The 24,351-nt window shown below is 49.2% G+C and overlaps 1 protein-coding gene across 6 annotated transcripts in view; it reads left to right on the top strand.

The window, feature by feature from the left end:
• The window catches only part of AACS (acetoacetyl-CoA synthetase), a 53,335-nt gene extending 42,173 nt beyond the window's left edge, over positions 1–11,162 (top strand). For 2 of the 6 annotated variants that reach the window (XM_060400749.1, XM_004017311.5), the window contains 6 exons: positions 152–265; positions 950–1,075; positions 3,803–3,872; positions 4,433–4,491; positions 5,287–5,489; positions 9,949–11,162. In XM_060400749.1, coding sequence (XP_060256732.1) covers positions 152–265; positions 950–1,075; positions 3,803–3,872; positions 4,433–4,491; positions 5,287–5,489; positions 9,949–10,086 — 710 coding nt within the window. In that variant the 3' untranslated portion in view covers positions 10,087–11,162. The other 4 variants (XM_042234510.1, XM_042234508.1, XM_042234509.1 and 1 more) reach the window with 3 other exon arrangements.
• Positions 11,163–24,351: the final 13,189 nt, after the last annotated feature.

Raw genomic sequence — 24,351 nt, 5'->3', positions numbered from 1 at the left:
CCCTGTTCTTTCCCTGAAAAGAAGCTTGACTGTCTGGAGACAGAGTTGGAGAGGTTGTCCTGCAGGGTCTTTTCTCCTGGAGGGTTCACCAATGAAAAATGCTAGCAGTTGGTCTCGGTCTTGTAAATCCTGGATCTCCTTTTGCTGGCAGGTGGCACCGACATCGTCTCCTGCTTCATGGGCCAGAATCCATCCATTCCTGTGTACAAAGGGGAGATTCAGGCTCGGAACCTGGGCATGGCTGTGGAGGCATGGAATGAGCAAGGTGACGGCCCCAAACCCTTTCTGTCTTTGTGACGAGGCATGAGTGGTCACCCGGGTGCACTTGGATGTATATCCTTGCTGGGGGACAGTTCTCCAAAACTGCCCCCTCTGAGGATCTACCCCTCCCCACCAACACTTGCGGACTGCTGGCCTCCAAGCCTGGTTTAACCCCCACCGGCTCCGTATCTGCCTTCAGCCTGAAGCAGAGGGAAAGGTGTTGGTTTGGAGCATAGACGGAGGGCCATGTGCTTGGCACGCAAGGCGAGCATCTGAATTTTGGAAACACTGCTGAGGCTGCCCCACCAATGGCCTCACATCCTATCCTTGATGAGGACACGGGGTCAGATGCAGGCACAAGGGGCAGTGTGCCGCCATCCGTGCAGAGTTTAGAAACACATAAAATGATGTTATTCAGATGCATGTGGATGTAGTAAAAGTATTAATACACGCAAGGGAATAATACAGTGTTCCAGTCGAGAGAGAGATTGGGGAGAGTTGTGTGGGGAGGGATTAGCATGGCTTTCGGTGATGTCGGAGGGATGGGCAGGGGGCTGGGACCAGCTCTGTAGCTTTGGGTGTGTCTGAAATACTGCATAATAGCTTGTAGTTTTAAAAAAGGAGAGAGAGCGCGCCGAGGTGTGGCCGTGGTGTGTGCTCAGTGTACCTGTTGCCCCTCCCCGACCAGGAAAGGCTGTGTGGGGCGAGAGTGGTGAGCTGGTGTGCACCAAGCCGCTCCCCTGCCAGCCCACGCACTTCTGGAATGACGAGAATGGCAGCAAGTACCGGAAAGCCTATTTCTCCAAGTTCCCAGGTGGGTCGAGAATGCAGGCGGAGCCGCCCAGGTTCCCGCCTGGGCTGGGCCTTTGGGGTCTAATTCTGGAGGTAACCTCCCCCTGTCAGCCCCCTCTCCCTGCTGAAACCTGGTGAGGCTGCTCCTGGCTCCTTCTGCCAGAGGGGTGATGATGAATTTTTGATCAGTATCTTGTCACTTTCATCTTGAAGCTATGATACAAAACTCTGATCTGGGTTTAGTGTGCTCTTAACATCCTCCGTGCCTACAGCCACTTGGCCCTGAGCCCGGCACCTGGAAGCTGGCATGAGCCACTTGTTTGCCTGTGTAGGGACAGGGCTGAGGGGGATGGGGCAGTGGTCGCTGCTTGCTTACCCAGACTTGTGTGCCTATTCAGGGAGAGATGCCTATGCAATAGGTATCTGGCTGGGGTCTCCGCTGTCTCACACCCCATCATCCAGTCCTTATGGAGGTAATGGGAGAAGAGAGCTTTTGCAGTGGGATAATTAATTTCAGGCCTATCACTCACTCAGGCTGCCCTCTTCGTTTATCTTTGGAGCAGTGCCCTGCCCCTGAGCTGGGAAGTCTCTTTATTTAAAGCTCTGATCCCTGCCTCCTCCTTATTTCATAAGCAACCTTGAGTTATTGCTGCTATATAATTCATAATTTAGCAAGCCTTCTGCTCCGGAGTTATTTATACCAAGTACTTGCTCTCTTCAGTATCTAGAAAGGTAATTCGATTTTGTATAAACCACATGTGGAGAATCAGAAAGTGGCAGGTGACTGTCAGGGTTAGAATGTGCCACCGATCCCTCTTATTTCTCTGCTCAGCCTTGTGTGTCCCTATGTAACGTCCCATCTGAAAGCCATTGTACCCAGCATAGCACCTCCCATGTGAGTTAGCAGGAACATCCCCCGCCCATGTGGCCTGGTCCTTATTGGATGCCTGCTGCGTTTAAGCCCCACCTTGGATCCTGCCAGGGTGTAGCTGTTGTGACATACTAAGGCAGAATAGAGAGGGAAGGGGAGGGAGATACATGTTCCTCAAATGATCCTGAAGAGTCAAAGGCTCCTGTCTAAGGGAAGGATTAGAACCTCAGCTTGAAGACTCATCTAAGAAATGACATCTCTTCATCTTCTGCTCAGCACGCTGCTCCTTGAAAACTGTCTTTGCTGTCACTTTTTGTTACGTATACAAGGGTTTACGTGATAGATGTCTCTTCAGGATTAATTTCATAAAAAGCCTTTTTTTTTTTTTCTTTTGGCCATACCACATGGTTTGTGGGATCTTAGCTCCCTGACCAGAGATGGAACCTGTTCCCCTTCCAGTGGAAACACAGAGTTTTAACCACTGGGCAGCCAGGGAAGTCCCAGAAAAATCTTTATTTTTGAAGTGCTGATATTCCATCTTGGAGAAAATGAAGACTCTGTGACTTGTGATATTTCCATTTTTGCCTTGGCTGCCAGGAAGCTCATAGCTGCCATCATTGATTTGTTGGAGCTGTCCTCTCACCCCTGTGCAGTTTCCGATTCTTTCAATCCTCCCATCGTACAGTTGGTTTGATAGGTAGCTTCCTCAAAAACTTTCTGGAAATAGGTGGGATATATGAATAAATATGAAGAAATAAGGGCAGATAAGATAATGAGATCTGAAGCTACTGGTCATGGTCAGGACGGACATAGGTTGAACTTAAGTCATTTCATCCAGTCTCGGGCTGATTGGGTTAGTGCTTAAGAGTCAGAAACTGTCCTAAGAATTGGGAAGGACGAGGTGGTGTCTGTGAAGGCCCTGAGCCAGTTTTTTCTGCTGTTTTCTCTGTGGATCACAGGAACTCTGGGGCTTATTTCAGGAGGCCAGGCTGCTGCTTGTAAGTTGTGCAGAGCCAGTGGGGCCACGCTGTCAGATACACCTGGAGCGCCTCCTCTATTTGTGGGGCCGATCCTGGGCTGGCTGTGTTAGCCCAAGGAGGGAGGCCTCTTCCTGGCCGTTCCCACGTGAGGCTTGGCTTCTCTTTGACCAGCCCGCTTGGGTCTGTTCTTTTGCTGTGCCCAGGACGAGGGGCTGTCCTTGAACATCACCAGCCCAGGGCCCAGGTGTACGCTGCCGGCCACACGGGGACGGCTCAGGGCATAGCACCTCCCATGGTGCTCCCACGGTGTCAGTGTCCCCCTATTCCTCTTCCACCCTCCGTGCACCCTGGACTTTCCTGCTAGTTAAGTCTCTGTCCACGTGGCTGGTGCCTTAGTTCAGGCTTCCATTACTGGGACTGGTAGAGTAGCCTCCCGCCCAGTCCTGCCGCTTCTCTTTATTCTGTTCCGAGATGGGCCCTGACTCCTCCAGACCTGCTCCGTCAGCCGCCCCAGGCTACCCTCTCTTCCTCCGTTGGGGCTTGTACTTTCCCACCCTCTTCTCAGAGGCCCCCCTTGAAGCTTCATTGACCTGCTCAGCGTGCCCTTCGCATTGTCACTGCTGGAGTTGCTCTCAGCCCGGCAGTTTCTTGCTGGTGCCTGCAGGAGGGCCATTTCTCACGCACCGCTGCATCTCAGAACTGGGTGTAGGGTGGACCCCACTAGGAGGCATGCCTTTGGGGGTGAGAACTGTTAGTTCAGTTCTGCCCCCAGCCCCATATCACACCTGTTTCTGGGCCTCGGCTCTGTCTGTTAATAAGAGTTACATTTCTGTCATACGTACCTCAGGCATCTGTCTACGCCTCCCTCAAGGTGACCACCCCCTGTGCCTCCCCGCAGGTGTCTGGGCTCATGGTGACTACTGCAGGATAAATCCTAAGACTGGGGGAATCGTCATGCTGGGCCGAAGGTGAGGGGTCTGCAGACCTGGCTTCTGTCCCCTGCAGACCACCTAGGGGGTGGGGGGGTGGGGGCTTCCTGCATCCTGGGCTCCACTGGCTCAGTCTGGGAGTGGGCTGACTGTACCCCGTCTGGGCCCTTCCTGTGTCAGCTCCCCGAGGGCGGGTCTGGCCTGATCTGCATTTCTGAGCCCAAAATGGTGGACTGGGGGGCTTTGCAGGGTGGGGGCGAGGGCTTTGGGAGATGTAAAGCCTGCATCTGTCTACAGTAGCTGTGGCCCTTCCCAGAGTGGCAGTGTGGAGGTGCTGGGGCGTCCGCACCTGGGAGAGGGGCACTTGTACAGGTGGGAAGGGCAGGAGGTGGCAGATGCTCCCACACAAGGGGACCCCTTGATGTCTAGCTTTGAGTTTAGAGAGAGAAAGGTTGGTCAGGATCAGAAGCTGGGGAGGCAGCCGGCAAGGACTGGGTGGGCGTGGTGGTGTTGTGGGAAGGGGGTGACTGTCCTCCAGCCCCCACAATTGGCCTCACTCAGGAGCCACCGTGTGTTCACAACCTCGTCTTTCTTTGCAGTGACGGCACGCTCAACCCCAATGGAGTGCGATTCGGCAGCTCGGAAATCTATAACATTGGTGAGCATTTTCCTTTCTCCTGGAATAATTCTCAGGTCATCCAGGAGGGAAGGAAGGAGGGTCCTAGTAGGGAGCCTGCTCTCCAAAGATCCCACCTTTTGGCATAAGTGGCCCATTTGCCTCTGCTTGTGAGAGTAGACGTGTATGAGCTTGTCCTTCTGCCTAGAACATGCCTCGTCCCACACTGCCTGTAGCTTGTAAAGCAAGACGGGCTTCTTAAGGTCCCATGGCCTGACCCCATTCCATTACATCTCAGCCTCATGGTGAGCTCTGTGGGGTCGGTCATTTGTGTCTACTCTTTATGGCTGAAGAAATATGCACAGAGAAGTTGTATGGTTGTTGAAGGTCACACAGCACAATTCGGCACCAGATAAAGACAGTGCACAATAGAGGTACCCATGGGCCTTCAAATGCCCCCACCAAAGCCACGGAATCAGCCTCCCAGGGAGGTGGCCTCATAGGGATGTCAGAGCCCCAAGGTCACGTCAGGGCTGTGCAGCCAGGATGGAATCTCGATCCCTGTGATTCCAGCCTTTCTTCCAGTGCTGGAGTCCCCACCAAGGTGCTTGCTTCCTTTTCTTTTTAAATTTGTAATTTAAGAAGTAAGCGTGCACGGCTCCCTGTAAGACGTCAGCCCTTCCAGCATGAGCTGTGGCTCTCTGCTGGTGATGGGTGTCCTTCCAGCTGTTCCCCAGAAGCTCTTCCCCAGGGTGGGGGCTGGAGGAAGCGACGGCAGTCCCCATCAAGGTGGGATGGTGTGAGAGCAAGGCCCTGTCCCTCGCCCTGTCTCCGCAGTGGAAGCCTTCGAGGAGGTACTGGACAGCCTGTGTGTTCCCCAGTACAACAAGAACGGGGAGGAGAGGGTGATCCTCTTCTTGAAGATGGCTTCTGGCCACACCTTCCAGCCTGACCTGGTGAAGCGGATCCGTGAGGCCATCCGCCTCGGCCTGTCTGCCCGGCATGTGCCCAGCCTCATTCTGGAGACACAGGGCATCCCGGTAGGGCCCCCCAAGTGCCTCCCTGCTTCTGGAGCAGTCAGCTAGACGCTTGCTCATGTTTTATATATAGTTGTTTCATGTTGCCTGGCAACCCCATCCCCATCCTTTTTTCTTTTCTGCCATCCTTCTCTCTCTTTTTTTTTAACCCCTCGTAAATTGCATGTAAGGCAACTTGTGCTAAACACTGGTTTTCAGAGGGTAAGCAGGCCCAGCCCAGCCTGACCAACTGGTTTTTCCCCAGTGTGGTTTTAGTGTGTTCTCAAATTATTAATGCGAAAATTAATTTTAACTTTTTAAAGAGCCGCAAGGGTGCTGTTGCTCTTGCCTTTTAATTTTTAGTTCTGGCCTGCAGAAAGAAGATTTGAATCTATTTAGAGGCACATCTCCAGAAAGCGGCCCTCCTCCCGTGCCTTGTACTCTGTTTAGGCTCTCAGTGGGGGAGGAGATCAGATCACAGCTTTAACTTGCCTGGCTTACAAAACCAATGCCCCTGTCAGCATAGAGAGGAGACTGCCCTGTGTGTGCACACACACCTGTATGCATGGGTGCACACACAGCACATCAAGTGTACAGGTGAGCCAAGCTTGTGCTGTTCATGGGTGTTCATGGGGGTGGGGGATGGGAGCAGGTTACCCCAGGGGATGGAGAGTCTTCACGTTAGGAGTGGGGATGTGCTTGTTTGCTTGTGGGTGCTCAGTTGTGTCCAACCTTGTGAGACCACATGGATTGTAGCCCGCCAGGCTCCTCTGTCCATGGGATTGTCCTGGCAAGAATACTGGAGTGGGTTGCCATTTCCTCCTCAAGGGGATCTTCCTGCGTCTCCTGCATTGTAGGTAAATAGTTTACCCACTGAACCATCCAGTGGGGATGTGAGGTACAGTTAGAACCAGGGCTTTTTATACCATCCACACATTTATTCTCCACTTTGGTTTTGTGTAGGAAGGGCCCTGTGACCTGGAAGTTCTCTGGTTCTCTCAGTGGGTGACTCTTTTCTCTCCTTAATATTTATTTTTATTATTTATTTATTTGGCTGCACCAGGTCTTAGTTGCAGCATGTAGAATCTAAATCCTTGACCAGAGATCAAACCCAGGCCCCCTGCATTGGAAGCATGGAGCCTTAGCTACTGGACCACCAGGAAAGTCCCTCGGTGGGTGACTCTTGGTGATACAGTGGGGACAGTGGTTCTCAGGGAGAGAAGAGACTTCTTTTTTCCTTTTTTTGGTTGCACCTTACATCATGTGGGATCTTAGTTCTCCAGCTAGGGATCAGATCCCCACCCACTGCAACCTTGCATTGGAAGCACAGAGTCCTAACCACTGGACTGGCCAGGAAATGAGAAGGGACTTCTTGAGTCATTGTCACTGACTTTCCCTGGTGAGGGTCTCAGGTATCCCTTCAGTGGATCAGGTTTTGTCTGCATCCGAAACACTTTGGGGAACTAGACTATGATCGTCCCCTTGGCCTTTATTTTGTTGAGAACGAATCTGTCTCCTTTGCTGTCAGAATGGTGAATTCCCAGTCTGTATCTGCTCATGCAGCCTTTAACTGTGTGGATCACAACAAACTGTGGAAAATTCTTGAAGAGATGGGAATACCAGACCACCTGACCTGCCTCCTGAGAAATCTGTATGCACGTCAAGAAGTAAGTTAGAACTGGACATGGAACAACAGACTGGTTCCAGATTGGGAAAGGAGTACGTCAAGGCTGTATATTGTCACTCTGCTTATTTATATGCAGAGTACATCATGTGAAATGCCAGGCTGGAAGAAGCACAAGCTGGAATCAAGATGGTAGGGAGAAATATTAATAACCTCAGATACGCAGATGACACCACCATTATGGCAGAAAGCGAAGAACTAAAGAACCTCTTGATGATAGTGAAAGAGGAGAGTGGAAAAGCTGGCTTAAAACTCAACATTCAGAAAACGAAGATCATGGCATCTGGCCCCATCCCTTCATGGCAAATAGATGGGGAAATAATGAAAACAGTGAGAGACTTTATTTTTGGGGGGCTCCAAAATCACTGCAGATGGTGACTGCATCCATGAAATTAAAAGATACTTGCTCCTTGGAAGAAAAACTATGAGCAACCTAGACAGCATATTAAAAAGCAGAGACATTATTACTTTGCCAACAAAGGTCTGTCTAGTCAAAGCTACAGTTTTTCCAGTAGTCATGTATGGATGTGAGAGTTGGACTGTAAAGAAAGCTGAGCCCTGAAGAACTGATGCTTTTGAACCGTGGTGTTGGAGAAGATCTTGAGAGTCCCTTGGACTGCAAGGAGATCCAACCAGTCCATCCTAAAGGAAGTCAGTCCTGAATATTCTTTGGAAGGACTGATGCTGAAGCTGAAACTCCAATACTTTGGCCACCTGATGCTTAGAACTGACTCATTTGAAAAGACTCTGATGCTGGGAAAGATTGAAGACAGGAGGAGAAGGGGACGACAGAGGATGAGATGGTTGGATGGCACCACCGACTCGATGGACATGAGTTTGAGTAAACTCCAGGAGTTGGTGATGGACAGGGAGGCCTGGCCTGCTGTAGTCCATGGGGTCGCAAAGAGTCGGACACAACTGAGCAATTGGACTGAACTGAACTGATCTGCTCATGAGACTAGTGGAGCGATTTATTGGAAATGGAGGAAGACCCCAGCCTATTTTTCCATCCTCAGCCAGACTCTTGTCCACTTACTCTCAGGCACCTAGCTCAGCTCTCTCCTCCTCTGTCTTCCTGTGGGGTCATGACTCCTGGCCTATGAGGTCATGTCTAGGGTCCCTGGAGATTTTACAGGCACCCTCACATTCTCAGATCCCCTCAGTCTGAACTAACGAAGCACTTAGGAGAAGATTCACCCTGTGTCGCCGGGCTGGTATAGAGCGTCTCCTGGGCCATGGCGCTTGGGGCTGGCCATGGCCAAGGTCCCAGCCAGGGATCTGGTCTCACCTAGGGGAATGTAAGTGGGCATCTGAAGACCTGTCTGGCTGGAAGGCCCGGTGGCCACAACTGCCCTGGCCCCAGCAGGTCTTCATCCCTGGTCACGGCTGATGTACTGGCCTATCCTGACTGGAGGCTCTGACTTACCTCCTGGGTGGGAGAGAGGAGGGGTTCCAGTAGGAGCTGGGGGAACTTCTGCTTCCCCCCAACCCTTCTCACCAGGAAGCAGAAGCAGAATTTCTTCTAAAACAACACCTTATTTATTTTGTCAGCGATGGAAGATGTAAGTTGTTAGCTCCCATGAGCTGTTACTGGGGCTTTAGTGCGTAGAAGCACAGAAACTGCATGAGACGTTTGCATTTCTGGGCGAGAGGGACTGACGGCACCCCAGTGACAGACAGTCTCTCGTAAGCCTGCACTCAGACCCGTAATTAGTTCACACGTTGACAGAGGTTTTCAGTGAATAAATTTTAATTACATCTCAGGTTAAAAAGAAGAGAAAGTGCCAGTGCAGGGAGAGATCAGAGCACTGGCTGTGTTATTAAAGAACTGTATTTGTTTGAGAATTTTCCTGGCCCCTAAACATGCCAGCATGGCTGCCAAACGCCCATTGGAGTTAAAGATGAAACACATGTGCTATGAATTTCAGAGGGAGCTTTGAACATTTGGAGATCCGATTATAGGAAAAGCAGGGTCCCATTCATTCAGATGACGGTTCTGGGGGAAGATGGGCTGGAAGTTTCGAGAGGCTCTTGGATGACGCTCACTTTTTAGTGATTGGGGATGGAATCACAGGAAGCCAGTCCAGTCCTGGAATAAGCTAGCCTTTCTATTATAAAACAGTATAAGAAAGTAAATATAAATAAGCAGTGTAATAGTGAGTCACACCCAAGAGCCGTGTGCGGGTTAACTCACAGACTTGGGGTGGATGCCATGGTCCCATTTTACATTTGAGGAGATAAACTTGGGTTAAGGAACTTGCCCGCAGTCACCCACTGAGAAAGACTTGCTCTCAGAGTCCCAGGTCATGGACTTTTTGGCTTGGATGTACCCAGGTATCAGAGCTAAGGAATTTTTTTTTCCCTTTTGGGTTTTCTTTTTTTATTTTTTCTTTAAGATTTTTTGATGTGGAGCATTTTAAAGTCTTTATTGAATTTGTTACAGTGTTGCTTCTGTTTGATGTTTTGCTCTTTTGGGGGCCGAGGCATGTGGGATCCTAGCTCCCTGACTAGGGACTGAACCCACACACCTTGCATTGGAAGGTGAAGTCTTAACCACTGGACCACCAAGGATATTCTGGGATTTTGTCTTTTTTAATATTTATTTTTAATGATTGATTTATTCAGCTGTGTTGGGTCTTAGTTACGGTATGTGGGATCTAGTTCCCTGACCAGGGATCAAACCTGGGTCCCCTGCATTGGAAGTGCAGGGTCTTAGCCACTGGACTGCCACGGAAGTCCCTCCTCTTTGGGTCTAAACAGTCTTTCTGTTTGCCCCCCCTGCCTACCCCCCACTGGCAGTACACCCTCAACGGCAAGAAGGTGGAAGTGGCCGTGAAACAGATCATCGCTGGGAAGACGGTGGAGCACCGAGGGGCCTTCTCGAATCCCGAGACCCTGGATTTGTACCGGGACATCCCTCAGCTGCAGGACTTTTGAGCCGAGCTGGCCAGCATGTCCCTCAGCCACACGCGCCTGTACTGTCATTTTTGTACATTCAAGAAATTACTTAGAAACCTACGGCTCTGTGGAAGGGGTGCAAGCCAAGTCCGTAGGCCCAGGGAAGAACCGTTATCTGTCCTGCAGGTTCATTTGGTGGGTTCCCGAGTCTTCCACGCAGCATTGCGGTATCCTGACCTTCAGAGATCTGGAGGGGGTGTGTTTTCACATACTTGCAGGGATGAGCTGGGGTCACCTGTGTGTGCACCATTACGGCTGATGCCCAGTCCCCTGTCCAGGGCCGGTGGGCATCCTGTGTCAGCTCAGCTCTGGGGATCAACCAGCTTGCAGCCTTATGCTGTGGTCCATTTTGATCTCTTCTCCCCTTTATCTTCTCCCAGCTCTGGCTGCCATCCTTCAGGGCCCGTCTGGCTACTGTGGTGTGTTGCCCATCGTGGGACTCGTCCCAGGGGGACCTTACAGCATCTCACAGCAGACTGTCAGCACCTGGGCTGACCGCTGTCCCGTCTGTGTGTCACAGATGGAATCCGGGCAGCTCCTGGGGCAGCCGTGTGTTACCCCAGCCCTGGCACCCCTCAGCAGACAGAGCGAGCTCCAGTTGCCTTTAGAGAATGACTGGGTTTCATGTTTTAATAGGATCTCTTTATTTCGTGGATTTTTGAGTGGTTTAAAATTTTTTTAATGTTAATTAAGTGTGTGGTATGTGGGTGTTTGAAGGTGTGGGTAATGTCCACCCCATGAGGGGTGTCACTCAGGAATGTGGGCAAGCCCCAGGTGGTGGGTCACCCAGGTCCTGCCAAGGCAGAGCTGCTGGGCTTCGAGGGACATGGCTTCGCTGCACAGCCCCGCCCGAGGGCCCAGGACCCTCACACCAGCAGCCAGATGTACTTTTGAATGTACTTGTCAGTTTTGTCGTCATAATGTTCATTTTTGTATTTTTTAAAACTGAGCACAGTGGAAAACTTTCTTGAACCCTTTTTCTCTTGTGGATTATAAAAACAGGGCAGATTGCTACGAGGCATTTAATGCAATAAACATATATGTATATACGCACACACAGGCATGCTTGTGCGTTCTCTGCAGCGGGTGCTGGATCTGAGGGTGTCAAGCTGGTGTTGATGGGCCAGCAAGATGTTTGGTCCACATGGTGGGAGTGTGTCCTGGGCCCCTGGTATGTAGCAGACCTGCCTGGTGATCAAATAGCCCCAGAGCCCTTCACAACATGAGGTCACACCCCAGAGGGGAGGACATGCTCACCCTGGATTCTGCTGGAGCTCAGAGCCGCCGGGGTTCTGGTTGGCACTCCTTCACCATTGCAAGACCACACGTGTGTCCCTTGGATGGTGTCTGGCTCTGTGTCATAGCATCCAGGCCGGGCCCAGCAGGGCTTATTTTTCTCACGTCATGGGAAGTTGAAAGCAGGCTGTTCTTGAGTGTATGGGCTGAAGGGGCCCAGCTCCTCCATCTCCTGGACTCCACCGTCCTCCCATGGGGCTGCCCACCTCCAGCCTCCCATCTGTGTCCCAGGCAAGATAAGGACTGGGTAAGAGGCAAAAAGCCTGTCCCTTTTCAGCTTTTATCATCAAAACAATGGTTTTTCTGGAGACCCCGCCCAGTGCACACCTGCTTATGCGTCAGGGGCCAGAACTGGTCACAGGCTACCCCTTGCTTTGGAGGAGGGAGGTGTTGCACTGGGGAGGTGGGGTAGAGTCTGGAGAGGTTTTAAGTGAGGCCTATTACATTTGTGTACAGACCTCTTTTTTTTTCAAGGCTTTTTTTTTCCTTTTGAGGTGGACCATTTTTAAACTATCAAACTTGTTACAATTTTGCTCCTGTTTTATGTTTTGGTTTTTTTTGGCCACAAGGCATGTGGGATCTTAGCTCCCCGACTGGGGATCGAACCCACACCCCCTGCATGGGAGGCGAAGTCCCAACCATTGGGCCACCAGGGAAATCCCTGTAGACCTCCTTTTATTGTAAGCTGTTTTGTTGTGCTGCGAAGATACTGGTTTTTCGTTTTTGTTTTTTAACAGATTGAAGGTTTGTGACAACCCTGCATTAAGCAAATCTGTTGGTCCTGTTTGCTCACTTCGTGTCTCTGTGTCACGTTTTGGTAATTCTCCCAGTGCTTCAGACCCTCCACCAGCAAAAGAGATGACAGCTTGCTGAAGGCTCAGACAGTTAGCATTTTTTAGCCATAAGTATTTTTTAGTTAAGGTACATGGATTATTTTTTAGACATAATGCTGTCACACAGTTTAATAGACTACGGTATAGTGAAAACATAACCTTTGTTCGAGGGCTTCCCCGATGGTTCAGCCAGTAAAGAATCTGCCTGCAGTGCAGAAGACATAGGAGACATGGGTTTGATCCCTGGGTCAGGAAGATCCCCTGGAGGAGGAGATAGCAACCCATTCCAGAATTCTTGCCTGGAGAATCCCATGGACAGAGGAGCCTGGCGGGCTACGGTCCATGGGGTCACAAAGAGACACGACTGAGCATGCGTCTTTATTCACGCTGGGAAATCAGAAGCTTCATGAGACTCACTTTATTGCAGTAGTCTGGACAGAACTGGCCATCTCTCCCAAGAATGCCTGTTTTAGTGTCCTCTCGCTGTTGGAACAAATTACCGCACACTTAAAATAGCACGAATTTATAGTTCTGGGGATCAGAAGGCAGGTCTCACTGGGCTGAAATGAGTGTCAGCAGGCGCTGTTCTTTCTGGAGGCACTAGGAGACACCCTTGCCTTCTAGCTTCTGGAGGTGCCTGCCTCCTGGGTCAGGGGCTCCTCATCCTCAAAGCCTGCAGTGTAGGACACCCCTGCCGCCCTCTTCTACTTCTGTGATGACACTGGGCTCACTTGAATAATCCATAATACTCCCCCTATTTTAACATCTACTGATTGTTGTTTAGTTGCTAAGTCGTGTCCGACTCTTTTTCAACCCTATGGACTGTAGCCTGCCAGGCTCCTCTGTCCATGGGATTTCCCAGGCAAGAAAATCGGAGCTGGTTTTCATTTCCTTCTCCAGGGAATCTTTTCAACCCAGGGATCGAACCTGCCTCTCCTGCATTGGCAGACAGATTCTTTACTACTGAGCCACCTGGGAACCCCAACATCTGCTGATTAGCAAGCTTAATTCCAGCTGAAGCCTTCGACCCCTGCTGGCCATGTAACCTAATGTTTTCACAGGTTCTGGGGATTGGGATGTAGGCACCCTTCGCTGGGGGTGGTGGCTGGGGGAAGCAGTTATTCTGCCTACCTGGTTTTGCAGACTCAGCGAGGATGCTGTGGGGGAGGAAGGAGGGCAAGTGGTCAGCAGGAAGGCAAACTGTGAGCCCTGAGTTGGGAGAGTGAGCAGTCAGGACCCCTGGTTGCTGACCACCCCCATAAGACCAGTCTGCCGGCCTGCCAGCCTTCCTCCCAGGGCTCAGGTAAGGCCTGGGACACCTCAGCCCTCTCCTATGGCCCACTGCTTGGAACCCATTCACACTGACTGTGTTTGAGGAGTCGTTAAAGCTTAATTGCCATGCCCTTTAGTTCTAGCAAGACGTCCCAGGCTGGCTGAGCCCACGCGTCCTTATTAATAAGCCATGCCGGACAACTTCATTAACGAGAGACAGATGGTCTGGAACAACAGTCACTCCGTCGCCTGCCGTGCTGGCTCTCCTGTGGAGTGCCTTGGCCTGGGCATCGCTCTTCAAAACCCCAGCTCCTGCCGGCCAGCTGCCCTGAGCCTTCCTCTCGGCTCCTGTCCTTCCAGCTCCCAACACACGTGTCCTGGCAGCAGCTCCAAGGGAGCGTTAGGACCTGCAGTACAGCCTGGCAGGGCTGCCATGCTCTGTGCTCCTGGTCACCTCCCAAGAGTGACAGGAAAGAGGAGGGAAGGAGAAAATTGGCAAGCTGATTTCTGGAAAAGTCTTCCATCCACCCAGCAACCTATCCCTACCACCCCTGCCAGGTGAGCAAAAGGAACTGCCCTCCTCCAACCCCCCACACCACCCTGTCACCCCAAGCATCACTCATGCACAGATCACAAGAATGCTTTGGTTCATGAAGCAAATAGATGTTGAACACACAGCCAGGGTGATGGGGAGCCTGTCGGATTTAGCCAGGAAGCTTGAACTGCGTTGATGAGCCGAGGTTCTTTCTGAGCCACAACTGCCACGGACATCAGCACAAACTTGTTCTAAACGCCTGCTGCCGTCTTGTCCCCAGACCTTGAAGGCTGTCACAAGCGGAAAAGCAAAAGCCCGTTTAGACGTTATTTAAAACACATTATGAGCTAAGCACTGGCTCCTTGTCACGGCTGATCATCTTGGAGTGCGCTCTTGGCCGTCACAGCGGTAAGTGGATGGTCTCATAATTTCATTAGATGACTTCCAGGGGGGAAGCAGTTGTTAGTCAATTCATTATGCCCTGGAACAATTTCCAGGCTTCTTCATCTCAGGATGCCCTCCCTGTGCTTCCTCCTACTCTCTCTTTGCTTAACTTGAACTGCGAATCACAAGTCAAGCTGGGTTTGGAGAGAGGGAAAGGCACAGCTTGGACCCAGTTTTTCATTTTGTGGGTTTTGAGCTTGCTGGTCTCATCATTCATACTCACCACTTACCTGCTTAGTGTGGTCTCATTCTTCTTGGCATCCGCTTGCTTTTTTCAATCACAACTCAGGATTTTCCTGGCTACAAGTAACAGAAACTCCAATCGAAACTGGTTGAAGTGCAAAAAGGGTATTATTGGCTCACAGTTTTGAAACCTCAAGCGCTGGGACTAGCTTCAGGTATGGCTGGATCCAGGGGCTCCATGATGTCATCAGTGTCCTCTGCCTTCATATCAGCCCTACCTTCCTCTGTGTTAACCACATTCTCAGGTGGCTTCTCCTCTCACGGGAACAGATGAATACTTAACAGCTCCAGGCTTATGTCCTCACAGGCCTGAGAGAGGAGAAACATTTTTCCCCCCTATAGTAGTTCCAACATGAATTCTTGTGTTGAAACTCATTGGACTATTTGGAGCACATGCCCAAACCTGAGCCAATCACTGTGGCCAGAAGGAGAAAATATGCTGATTGGCTAAGCCTGGGTCACATGACTAGCCAGCAGGCGTGGAACTAGCTGCTCCTAGTAACTGGGACTCAGCGTGAGGGAGATGGGTCCTGAAGGAGCATGTGGCTTTCCTTTAAGAAGCAGAAGCAGCAGCAACCAGCCCTTCTGTTTCTTTGCATCTTTCCTCAGGGGCCAGTCCTTTCCTTCTTTACCCCCTGCTTCCTTCTTTCTCTAGGAGAGTCTCTCTAACCTCCTGTGTCTCTCTCCCTGTTCCCGGAGTCCTCCTCTGCACCACAGAATTTCAGGTTGCTCAGAAAACAAGTTGGGTCTTGGTGACATAGGTTTCCAGATTAAGAAAATGGGAGTGTGGTGGGCAGACATGTACTCTTTTTCTATAACATAAATTCTGCAAAGTAAAGCTCTGAAATCTAATGTTTGTCCTTAAAGTTCTGGGAGATGCTGGATTGACATTTAAATGGCCCCCTCTGAGCCCTCTGCAGCCTGGGGGAGGCTTCAGCTATGTGGGCTGGTGGGCTCAGCCCTCCTGGGGGGCTGGCACACTGCCACTCTTCCTCCAGCCCTCATCTGGGGCCCCTGCTCCCCTTCCCTCCTCTCCAGCCCTCTCTCTCTTTCCCATTCACCTCTTCCTCCTCTCCTTACCCCCTCCGACCACTTGACGTCACACCAGTCACTTCCTTTTTCTGTGCCTCAGTTTCCTCACCCAAGATGGGATGAAGAGAAACGACCACCTGCTGTGGCTGGGGGAGGCAGGAGTGAGGCTGGAGGCAGAAATCACAAAAGTGCCAGTGAACAAAGGCGCTGAAACTGTGCAGGTCAAATCTTGTCTCACCTCCCTGAAGTTCTTCACTCCCCAAATGCCCACACCCTCTCTCCTTGGAAGCCTGTCCTGCTGTGCCAGTCTGGACCCCTGTCTGTAGTATACACATCCTACAGTGACCCCATAATTCAGCTGGGTCATGTGACCGCCCCTGCAGCTGGAGTGTGGAGCCAGCCCAATGGGGACCACCTGGGATGAGAGTGGGGAAGGCGAGGTCCCTCCTGGGAGAATCAGTGCTGATGGTAGAGGGGGCAGTGAGTATGGCTTCCTGATGATGCTAATACCCCCACTCAGTGCAGTTACAGGGCATCTGTGAAATGGCAGGATTCGTGGTCAGAGAGAAGAGCTGTTGCTGGATTTCAAGCTTAAGGTCCTGCCTCATTCTCAGCTGAACTAGCCATGCTGGTGGCGATGAAGGTGGGTGGACATGAAGGCGTTATTACAATAACGCCTGGAAGGCTAGAGAATTAAAGAATTACCTGGATCTTGGCTGGAAGAGTTCCCAAATAGACTTTCAATGAAAAAAAATTTGTTTCTCTGGTTCTGAATGTTTGTGTGTAATGAACACAAATGAGACTTATTTGCGCAGACGGCAAACATCAAAATTGGGTTTTGAGCATCAGCCAGATTTTAAAGCGAGGCAGGTCACCTTTGGGAGAGGCAACTCTGTCTGGGATAAATCCATCTTACGAAATTGCAATATTCCTGGAGCTAGCATTTCCTTTAGGAAGAGAGGGCTCTCAGGACTTGTGGTAGTTCAAGAAAAATGGCAGAATATTTTTTGACACTTCTCCCACGCTGGTGGAGAAATCTGATGACCTCAAGGTCATCACTCCAGGGAAGCCACATGGAGGCGCTCTGGCCAAAAATTCCAGCAGAGTCCAGTGTTACTGCCATCCCTGCCAAGGCACCAGGCACATGAGTGGTGCCAGCCTTGACCTCTGGACCAGCCCTCTGCCACACGAATGTCATCAAGTGACCTCAGTTGACACCACATGGAACAGAAGAATCACCCAGTGAAGCCCTGCCTGAATTCCTGACCCATGGAATCCATGATGCATAGCAAAATTCGTTTTGTTCTACGCTACTAAGTTTTGGGTAATTATATAGCAGTAGTAATCAGAACTTGTTTATTTATTATTTTTTTAATTTTTATTTATTTATTTGGCCACTCCAAGTCTTAGTTGTGGCATGTGAGATCCAGTTCCCTGACCAGGATGGAACATGGGCCCCCCTGCATTGGGAGCACAGAGTCTCAGCCACTAGACCACCAGAGAAGTCCCCAGAGCTCCTTTGAAAAAGGGCCAAAGCTGGTGATGGGAAGGCAAGAAGAGGGTCGGATGTAGCCCGAGGGAAGCTGGGGACAGCAGGAGCCTGCTCTGTCTTATGGTGACAGCCATTAGTAGGAAGCACAGGCATAAAAGGACTGACTGTGGAAGACAACTGTCTGGGTTCGAGTCCTGGCTGGGCCAGCTGGGTCATACTGGGAAAGCTTCTCAACCATCCTGGGCCTCAGCTTTTCCATCTGTAACATGAGACTATCTAACATGTTCTAAACTTGGCAACAAGGAACAGACATCTCCAGCCAATGGCCGAGGGCTCACATCTAGACTACAGATGTGTCTTGTTCGACTCCTATGTTTTGTTTGGTTTTTTAATTAAAAAAAAAAAATTGGCTGTGCTATTTCGCTGGTGTGTGCAGGCTTCTCTAGTTGCGTCAAGGGGCCTTCTCTAGTTGCAGTGCATGGGTTTCTCACCGCGGTGCTTTCTCTCGTTACAGAGCATGGGCTCTGGGGCACATGGGCTCAGCAGCTGTGGTACGTGGGCTTAGTCACCCCACAGCATGTGGGATCTTCCTGGACCAGAGATCGAACCTGTGTCCCCTGCATTGGCAGGTATTCTTAACCACTGGATCACCAAGGAAGTCCCCATATTTTATTCTTTATCTAATTTAGAAATTGGGAGATTTCCCAGCTTCTCTGGAAATCAACTGGTCATACTGCTCACACAGACGGACCTTCTAGCATGGACGGGCGGGACAGCATTCTAAGGGTTTGACATCCATTCATTTGACCCCAAGCAGCCCTCCTCCAAGGTCTGTAGCATCACCATCCCAGGCTCTACCAGAGGTCATCCAGGGAGCAAGAAAGCCACTTCAGCATGTACCGTGGTGGCAGGAGATGCTGATGAGAAAATGTTCCCTTCTTCCCTTCCTGGGGCCAGACACACTCCTGCCCAGAGTTATGCATGACCCTGGAGAGAGAGGAGAACTCCCACATGTGACTGAGATTAACTTGATGTCCTTAGGGGTGTGGGGGTTCATGAAAGCAATTCACTTAGTTTACTGAGAACTAAACTAGATTTCTACAAACTCCAGTGTGTACGCTGAACACTTAAAAAAAAACACAAAAAACAAAGAAAGCACTCATACAACAAACCTTCTTTGCGTGCTTAGGTGATCAAAGTATCAGCCCCTTCAATCCTCATGACTACCCTGTGAAGAAGATGTTTTTATGGCCCCCGTTTCCTCAGAATAGAGACTAAAGCACCAAGGTTAACTTGCCTGAGGTCATTAAGCTAATAGGGGATAGAACTGGGGTTTGACTCTAGGCAGCTTGGCTGTAGCCTCCCTAAACAGTGTGCACCCAGAGCCCCTTTCCTGGCAATATTTCCTAGGAGAGCTGGGACGATGCCCTCTGGGACCCAGTCAGTGGTCCCCATGTAGGTCCTCAGCATGTAGCGATGCTTATGGATCACTGGTGGTAACAGGGAACTGAGAAAAGGCATGCATGAGGAAGTGGCTGGTGTTCCTTTCCCACTCAGGCTGGGCTGGAAGGGGCTGATGAATGTCACACCGCATCAAGCAGACGGTGCGCCTGCAGCTTTGATAATGACCGCCCGGGTCCCCTCTGTGTACTGACGGCCGAACCCGGTGCCAGTTGCCAAAGGCAATGAGCTTATTTCTCATCAGTCTGGGCTGTCCTGGTGGCCAAGGGCTGTGACTCCTGCTGGGCGATCTGTCCCGCTGTCCTTCTACAATGGACAGGATTCAGGACCACAGCTTCAGGGGCTAGAGCCATTTATTTGAGCCTTAGGCTGGCTGATGCTAATAACAGCCAACATTGCTATGGTTCTTATAATGTGCTGGGCATTGTTCCAAGGGCATGATCCTGACTACGAGCCTGGAAGGTCAATAGCATCATTATCCCCATTTTGCAGATGGGGAATAAGGCACCAAGTTCAAGGAACTTGCCCAAGGTCACACAGGCAGACTGGCTTCCGATGCTGGTCCCTACCTTCTGGCTGAACCTTTTGGAAAGGACTCCCCAAAGAATAGGGAGAATCCCTCTTTTGATAATCAAAACCTTGTTATGTGGCCTTTTTTTTGGGTAGTTCTCTTTTGGGGAGAGGTGGTTCCTGACTGTCTAGATTGATTAAAAAAAAAATCACACTCCAGTGAAAAAGATCAATTGCCATGTACAGTTCCAAGCCACTTTGATGCCATCACAAACCCTCTCATATGCTTGAGCCTCTGATTAGATTTGGAGGAGAATCAATTCATGTGTCATGAAATTTTAAAAGACAACGTTCTGTGAATGGTCTTTCCCATTATTCCAGCTTGATTGAAATTGTGGGTTTTTCAGAGGATGCTATATTTATACTCTTAAGACAATGGAGCTTTCAAAAGAATTCCGACTCTTAGGTCTTCATATGTGATTTCTGGAGAACTGGAAATTTTCAAATTTTCTTAATGAATGTGTTTTTATGGCCTTTTTCTGTTAGTTCTTTCTTTAAAACAAACAAACAAACAAACAAAAACCCCCAAACTCTCTGACTCCACAGTGTCTCTCTCCCTCTGATGGGGACTTCAGGTTCTTGCCAAAGTATGTATCACATAATTGCTTTCATGTTCAGACCCGGCAAGAGCACGTTGTAAATGACTGCGACGCAGATGTGACAATTCTATTAGGCCGGGGTTCTTGCATGGTTGACCTTGCAAATTGAATTCGAGGAGGTCAGCCCTCATGCCTCGCTGCTAGATTTCACATTTGCGGTTTGGGCAGAGAGGTCTGGGGAGGTGCGGGTGGCAATTTCCGTTCTGGGGCATGGACAGCCGGGCATCCATTCCGTCGTGCCCTGAATCCCATCTGTATTCCCCTTTGCATCCCAGAGTCTTCTTCAGCTCCCCAGCGGAAGGCAGCAGCCCATGATCGATGGGCTTCTGCCCGCCATGGCGTTATTAGCCACTCTGTCAAGGTGACAATGTCATTTTTAATATTCCATCTTTAGACCTGAGGTTTATTTTTAGGTTGGGAATCAGCCAGCCTTCCCAGAGAGCGAGTTTGGAGGACTTGCGGGTATGGTTGTCAGCCCTGGCTACTGCGGAGCTTTTTACCAATATGCATGGCCACAAGGGTGGCCTCTGGGGTGCAGGAAATGTTCTGTGTCTTGATTTGTGTGGTTTTTACTTGAGTTTATCTGGTGTGTACAGAAATTGAGCTTTGGTGAGGATTTGGAAAAATCAGAACCCCATGCGTTGCTGTGGGAATATAAAATGGCCCTTGGAAAACAGTTTGGCATTTCGTTAAAAAATTAAATAGAGTTACCATGTGAAAGTAAAAATGTTAGTCACTCAGTCATGTCTGACTCTGCCACCCCATGGACTGTAGCCTGCCAGGCTCCTCTGTCCATGGAATTCTCCAGGCAAGAATACTAGAGTGGGTTGCCATGCCCTTCTCCAAAGAATCTTCCCGACCCAGGGATCGAACCAGGGTCTCCTTTATGACAGGTAGATTCTTTACCATTTGAGCCACCTGGGAAGCCATAGAGTTACTGTATGGCCCAGAAATTCTGCTCCTAGATATGTTCCCCAGAGAATTGAATGCAGAGACACAAATGGGTATTTGTACACCAATGTTCATAGGAATATATTTTTTTAAGGAAGGATTTCTTTTTCCTTTTTTAAAAAATTATTTATTTTTGTTTATTTGGTTGCACTGGGTCTTAGTTGTGGCATGCAGGATTGAACCCAGGCTTGCTCATTGACAGCACAGTCTTAGCCGCTGGACCACCAGGGAAGTCCTGTTTACAGCAACATTACTCCCAACAACCAAAAGGTAGAAACATCCAAACGTCCATCAACAAATGAATGCAGAGAGTCCCCTGGTGGCCTAGTGGTTAGAATTCCCAGCTTTTGCTGCTGTGGCCCAGGTTCAACCCCTGATTAGGGAACTGAGATTCTGCAAGTGGAATGCTATAGCCAAAAAAAAAAAAAAACCAAAAACCCACAGATGAATGGATAAACAAAATGTGACCTATCCATGCAGTGGAATATATTTAGCTACAAAAGGGAATACAATTCTGATACTTGCTACAACATGGATAAACAATGAAAATGTTATACAGAGCAATCCCTTAGCTGAAGCGAGGGTCTGCCAGGGTTCTTCACTATTGAGTTCCCCATGAGGGCCCATAAGACACAGACGGCAGGAAAAAAAAGAATGAAATCACGCCATTGGCAGCGACATGGAGGGACCTAGAGATGCTCACACTAAGCAGAGTGAGTCAGACAGAGAATCGAAAATATCATATGATACCACTTAGATGTGGAATCTAGAATTTGATACAAATGAACTAATTTACAAAACAGAAACAGACTCACAGACTTAGAAAACACACATCTGATTACCGAAGGGGAAAGGTGTGGGGAAGAGGGATAAATTAGGAGGTTGGGATTGACATATACATACTACTATCTATAAAATAATCAACAAGGACCTACTATAAAGCCTAGGGTACTCTACTTAACATGCTGTCATAACCTATATGGGTAAAGAACCGGAGAAAGGATAGATGTATGTCTATATGTAACAGAATTATGTTGTTGTACACCTAAAACAAACAGCATTGTAACTCAACTATACTCCAGAATAAAATAAAAGTTGGAAAAAAAACTCCCATAGACAGCAAGAGATGACATTGTTTACCCTTCACTGACCTTCCTGCTAGAAGGATAGAAGGAACTAATATTTCTTGTACACTTACTATGTGTCATGCCTTGGGCTAGGCACTCATATCCACTATCTCATTTAAATTAGCCTCTCAATGTCAGACAGTGCTTTGGGGGCACTTTCTTCATTACAAACCAGAGAAAGCGTCCATAGCTTTCTCCGATTTCTGAATCTGCCTCACCTCACTTGAGTACTGTTTTTTTTCTTAAGCATCTGAAATATTTTCCATATCAAGTGTTTCAAGGACCTAATTAAGAACTTCATTATAATTGTTCATTAGTTGTATTTTGTTCAATTACTTTAACAAGTTGCCAAATAGAACACAAAGCCGGCAAATAGCATTATGTAATTGTAATGAGATGCTCAAATTGGGTTATAGAGCTTCATCTTTGTTTGCATATTTTTTCCTCACAGGAAGACAAACAGAAGGTGGTGGCGGCCCCTTGGTCTGCTCACCGGCTCCCTCCAAACCATGGGGGGTGGGGACCAGCCTTTGTTTCTGTACCAAGGTCTAATCTGGGAAAACGGAAACATTTAAGGGTGATGTTAAAAACATTTTAGATGATAATGTTTACATGTAACACTCATTATATGGCAGTCAGTATCCTAGGCACGTTTACAGGCAGCAACTCATTTAACTTCCTGCCAGGTCCCTGGGGTGGATGCTATCATGTCCCCCACTTTACAGATGAAGAAATACAGGCGCAAAGTCCAGATGACTTGCCCAAGGTCATGCAGCCAGAGAGTGCTGGAGCTGAGCTCAAACCCGGGGGGTGGTGCTTGTGGCCCCTGCTCTTGGCCACTACTTTCAACTGATTTATTGAATCTCAAAGAAAAATGTGTACATATATATTTAAAAGTCTATTGTTGGCTGTGCCGGGTTTTCGTTGCTGCGTGGGCCTTCCTCTAGTTGCAGAGAGCGCGGACTACTCTCTACACGTGGTGCGAGGGCTTCTCATTGCAGTGGCTTCTCTCGTTGTACAGCACAGGCTTTAGGGCCCGTGTGCTTTCAGGATTTGCAGCTCCCAGGCTCTAGAGCCCAGGCTCAATAGTTGTGGCTCAATAGTTGCTCCGTGGCATGTGGGATCTTCCTGATTCAGGGACCAAACCCATGTCTCCTGCATTGGCAGGTGGATTCTTCAGCACTGAGCCACTAGAGTACATCAAGAGAAACGCTGGGCTGGAAGAAGCACAAGCTGGAATCGAGATTGCCGGGAGAAATATCAATAACCTCAGATATGCAGATGACACCACCCTTATGGCAGAAAGTGAAGAGGAGCTAAAAAGCCTCTTGATGAAAGTGAAAGAGGAGAGTGAAAAAGTTGGCTTAAAGCTCAACATTCAGAAAACGAAGATCATGGCATCTGGTCCCATCACTTCATGGCAAATAGATGGGGAAACAGTGGAAACAGTGTCAGACTTTATTTTTTGGGGCTCCAAAATCACTGCAGATGGTGACTGCAGCCATGAAATTAAAAGACGCTTGTTCCTTGGAAAAAAGTTATGACCAACCTAGATAGTATATTCAAAAGTAGAGACATTACTTTGCCGACTAAGGTCCGTCTAGTCAAGGCTATGGTTTTTCCTGTGGTCATGTATGGATGTGAGAGTTGGACTGTGAAGAAGGCTGAGCACCAAAGAATTGATGCTTTTGAATTGTGGTGTTGGAGAAGACTCTTGAGAGTCCCTTGGACTGCAAGGAGATCCAACCAGTCCATTCTGAAGGAGATCAACCCTGGGATTTCTTTGGAAGAAATGATGCTAAAGCTGAAGCTCCAGTACTTTGGCCACCTCATGTGAAGAGTTGACTCATTGGAAAAGACTCTGATGCTGGGAGGGATTGGGGGCAGGAGGAGAAGGGGACGACCAAGGATGAGATGGCTGGATGGCATCACTGACTCGATGGACATGAGTCTGAGTGAACTCTGGGAGATGATGATGGACAGGGAGGCCTGGCGTGCTGCGATTTGTGGGGTCGCCAAGAGTCGGACACGACTGAGAGACTGAACTGAACTGAACTGAACTGAGCCACTAGAGAAGCCCAAAACTGTATACTTTGAAAAATGTAATTATCCACTTCCTAGTAAGAGACCATCAATGAGGAAAAAAAATTGGCATTGCATTTTAATCACTTAATTGTTAATTTCTGAAAATGTTTTAGAGATAGGAATGTGAATGCAATTTCCTAAAATTGGTAGAGCTCCATCATAACAGCTTCTGTGGCGATCCTTGACCCAATCACTAGGGCTGAGGGGATAGAACATGTTGACCCAATAGCTATGGTCTCCAGCTCAGACAGTTTGATCTGTGGAGATGTTTCAATGGGATTCTGTTAACTAAGATATTCATGTT

This window comes from Ovis aries, chromosome 17 (genome assembly GCF_016772045.2).
Source record: "Ovis aries strain OAR_USU_Benz2616 breed Rambouillet chromosome 17, ARS-UI_Ramb_v3.0, whole genome shotgun sequence".
Lineage (NCBI taxonomy): Eukaryota > Metazoa > Chordata > Mammalia > Artiodactyla > Bovidae > Ovis > Ovis aries.
Note: the sequence above shows the minus strand (reverse complement) of the source record. Positions and strands in the feature narration are given on the sequence as shown.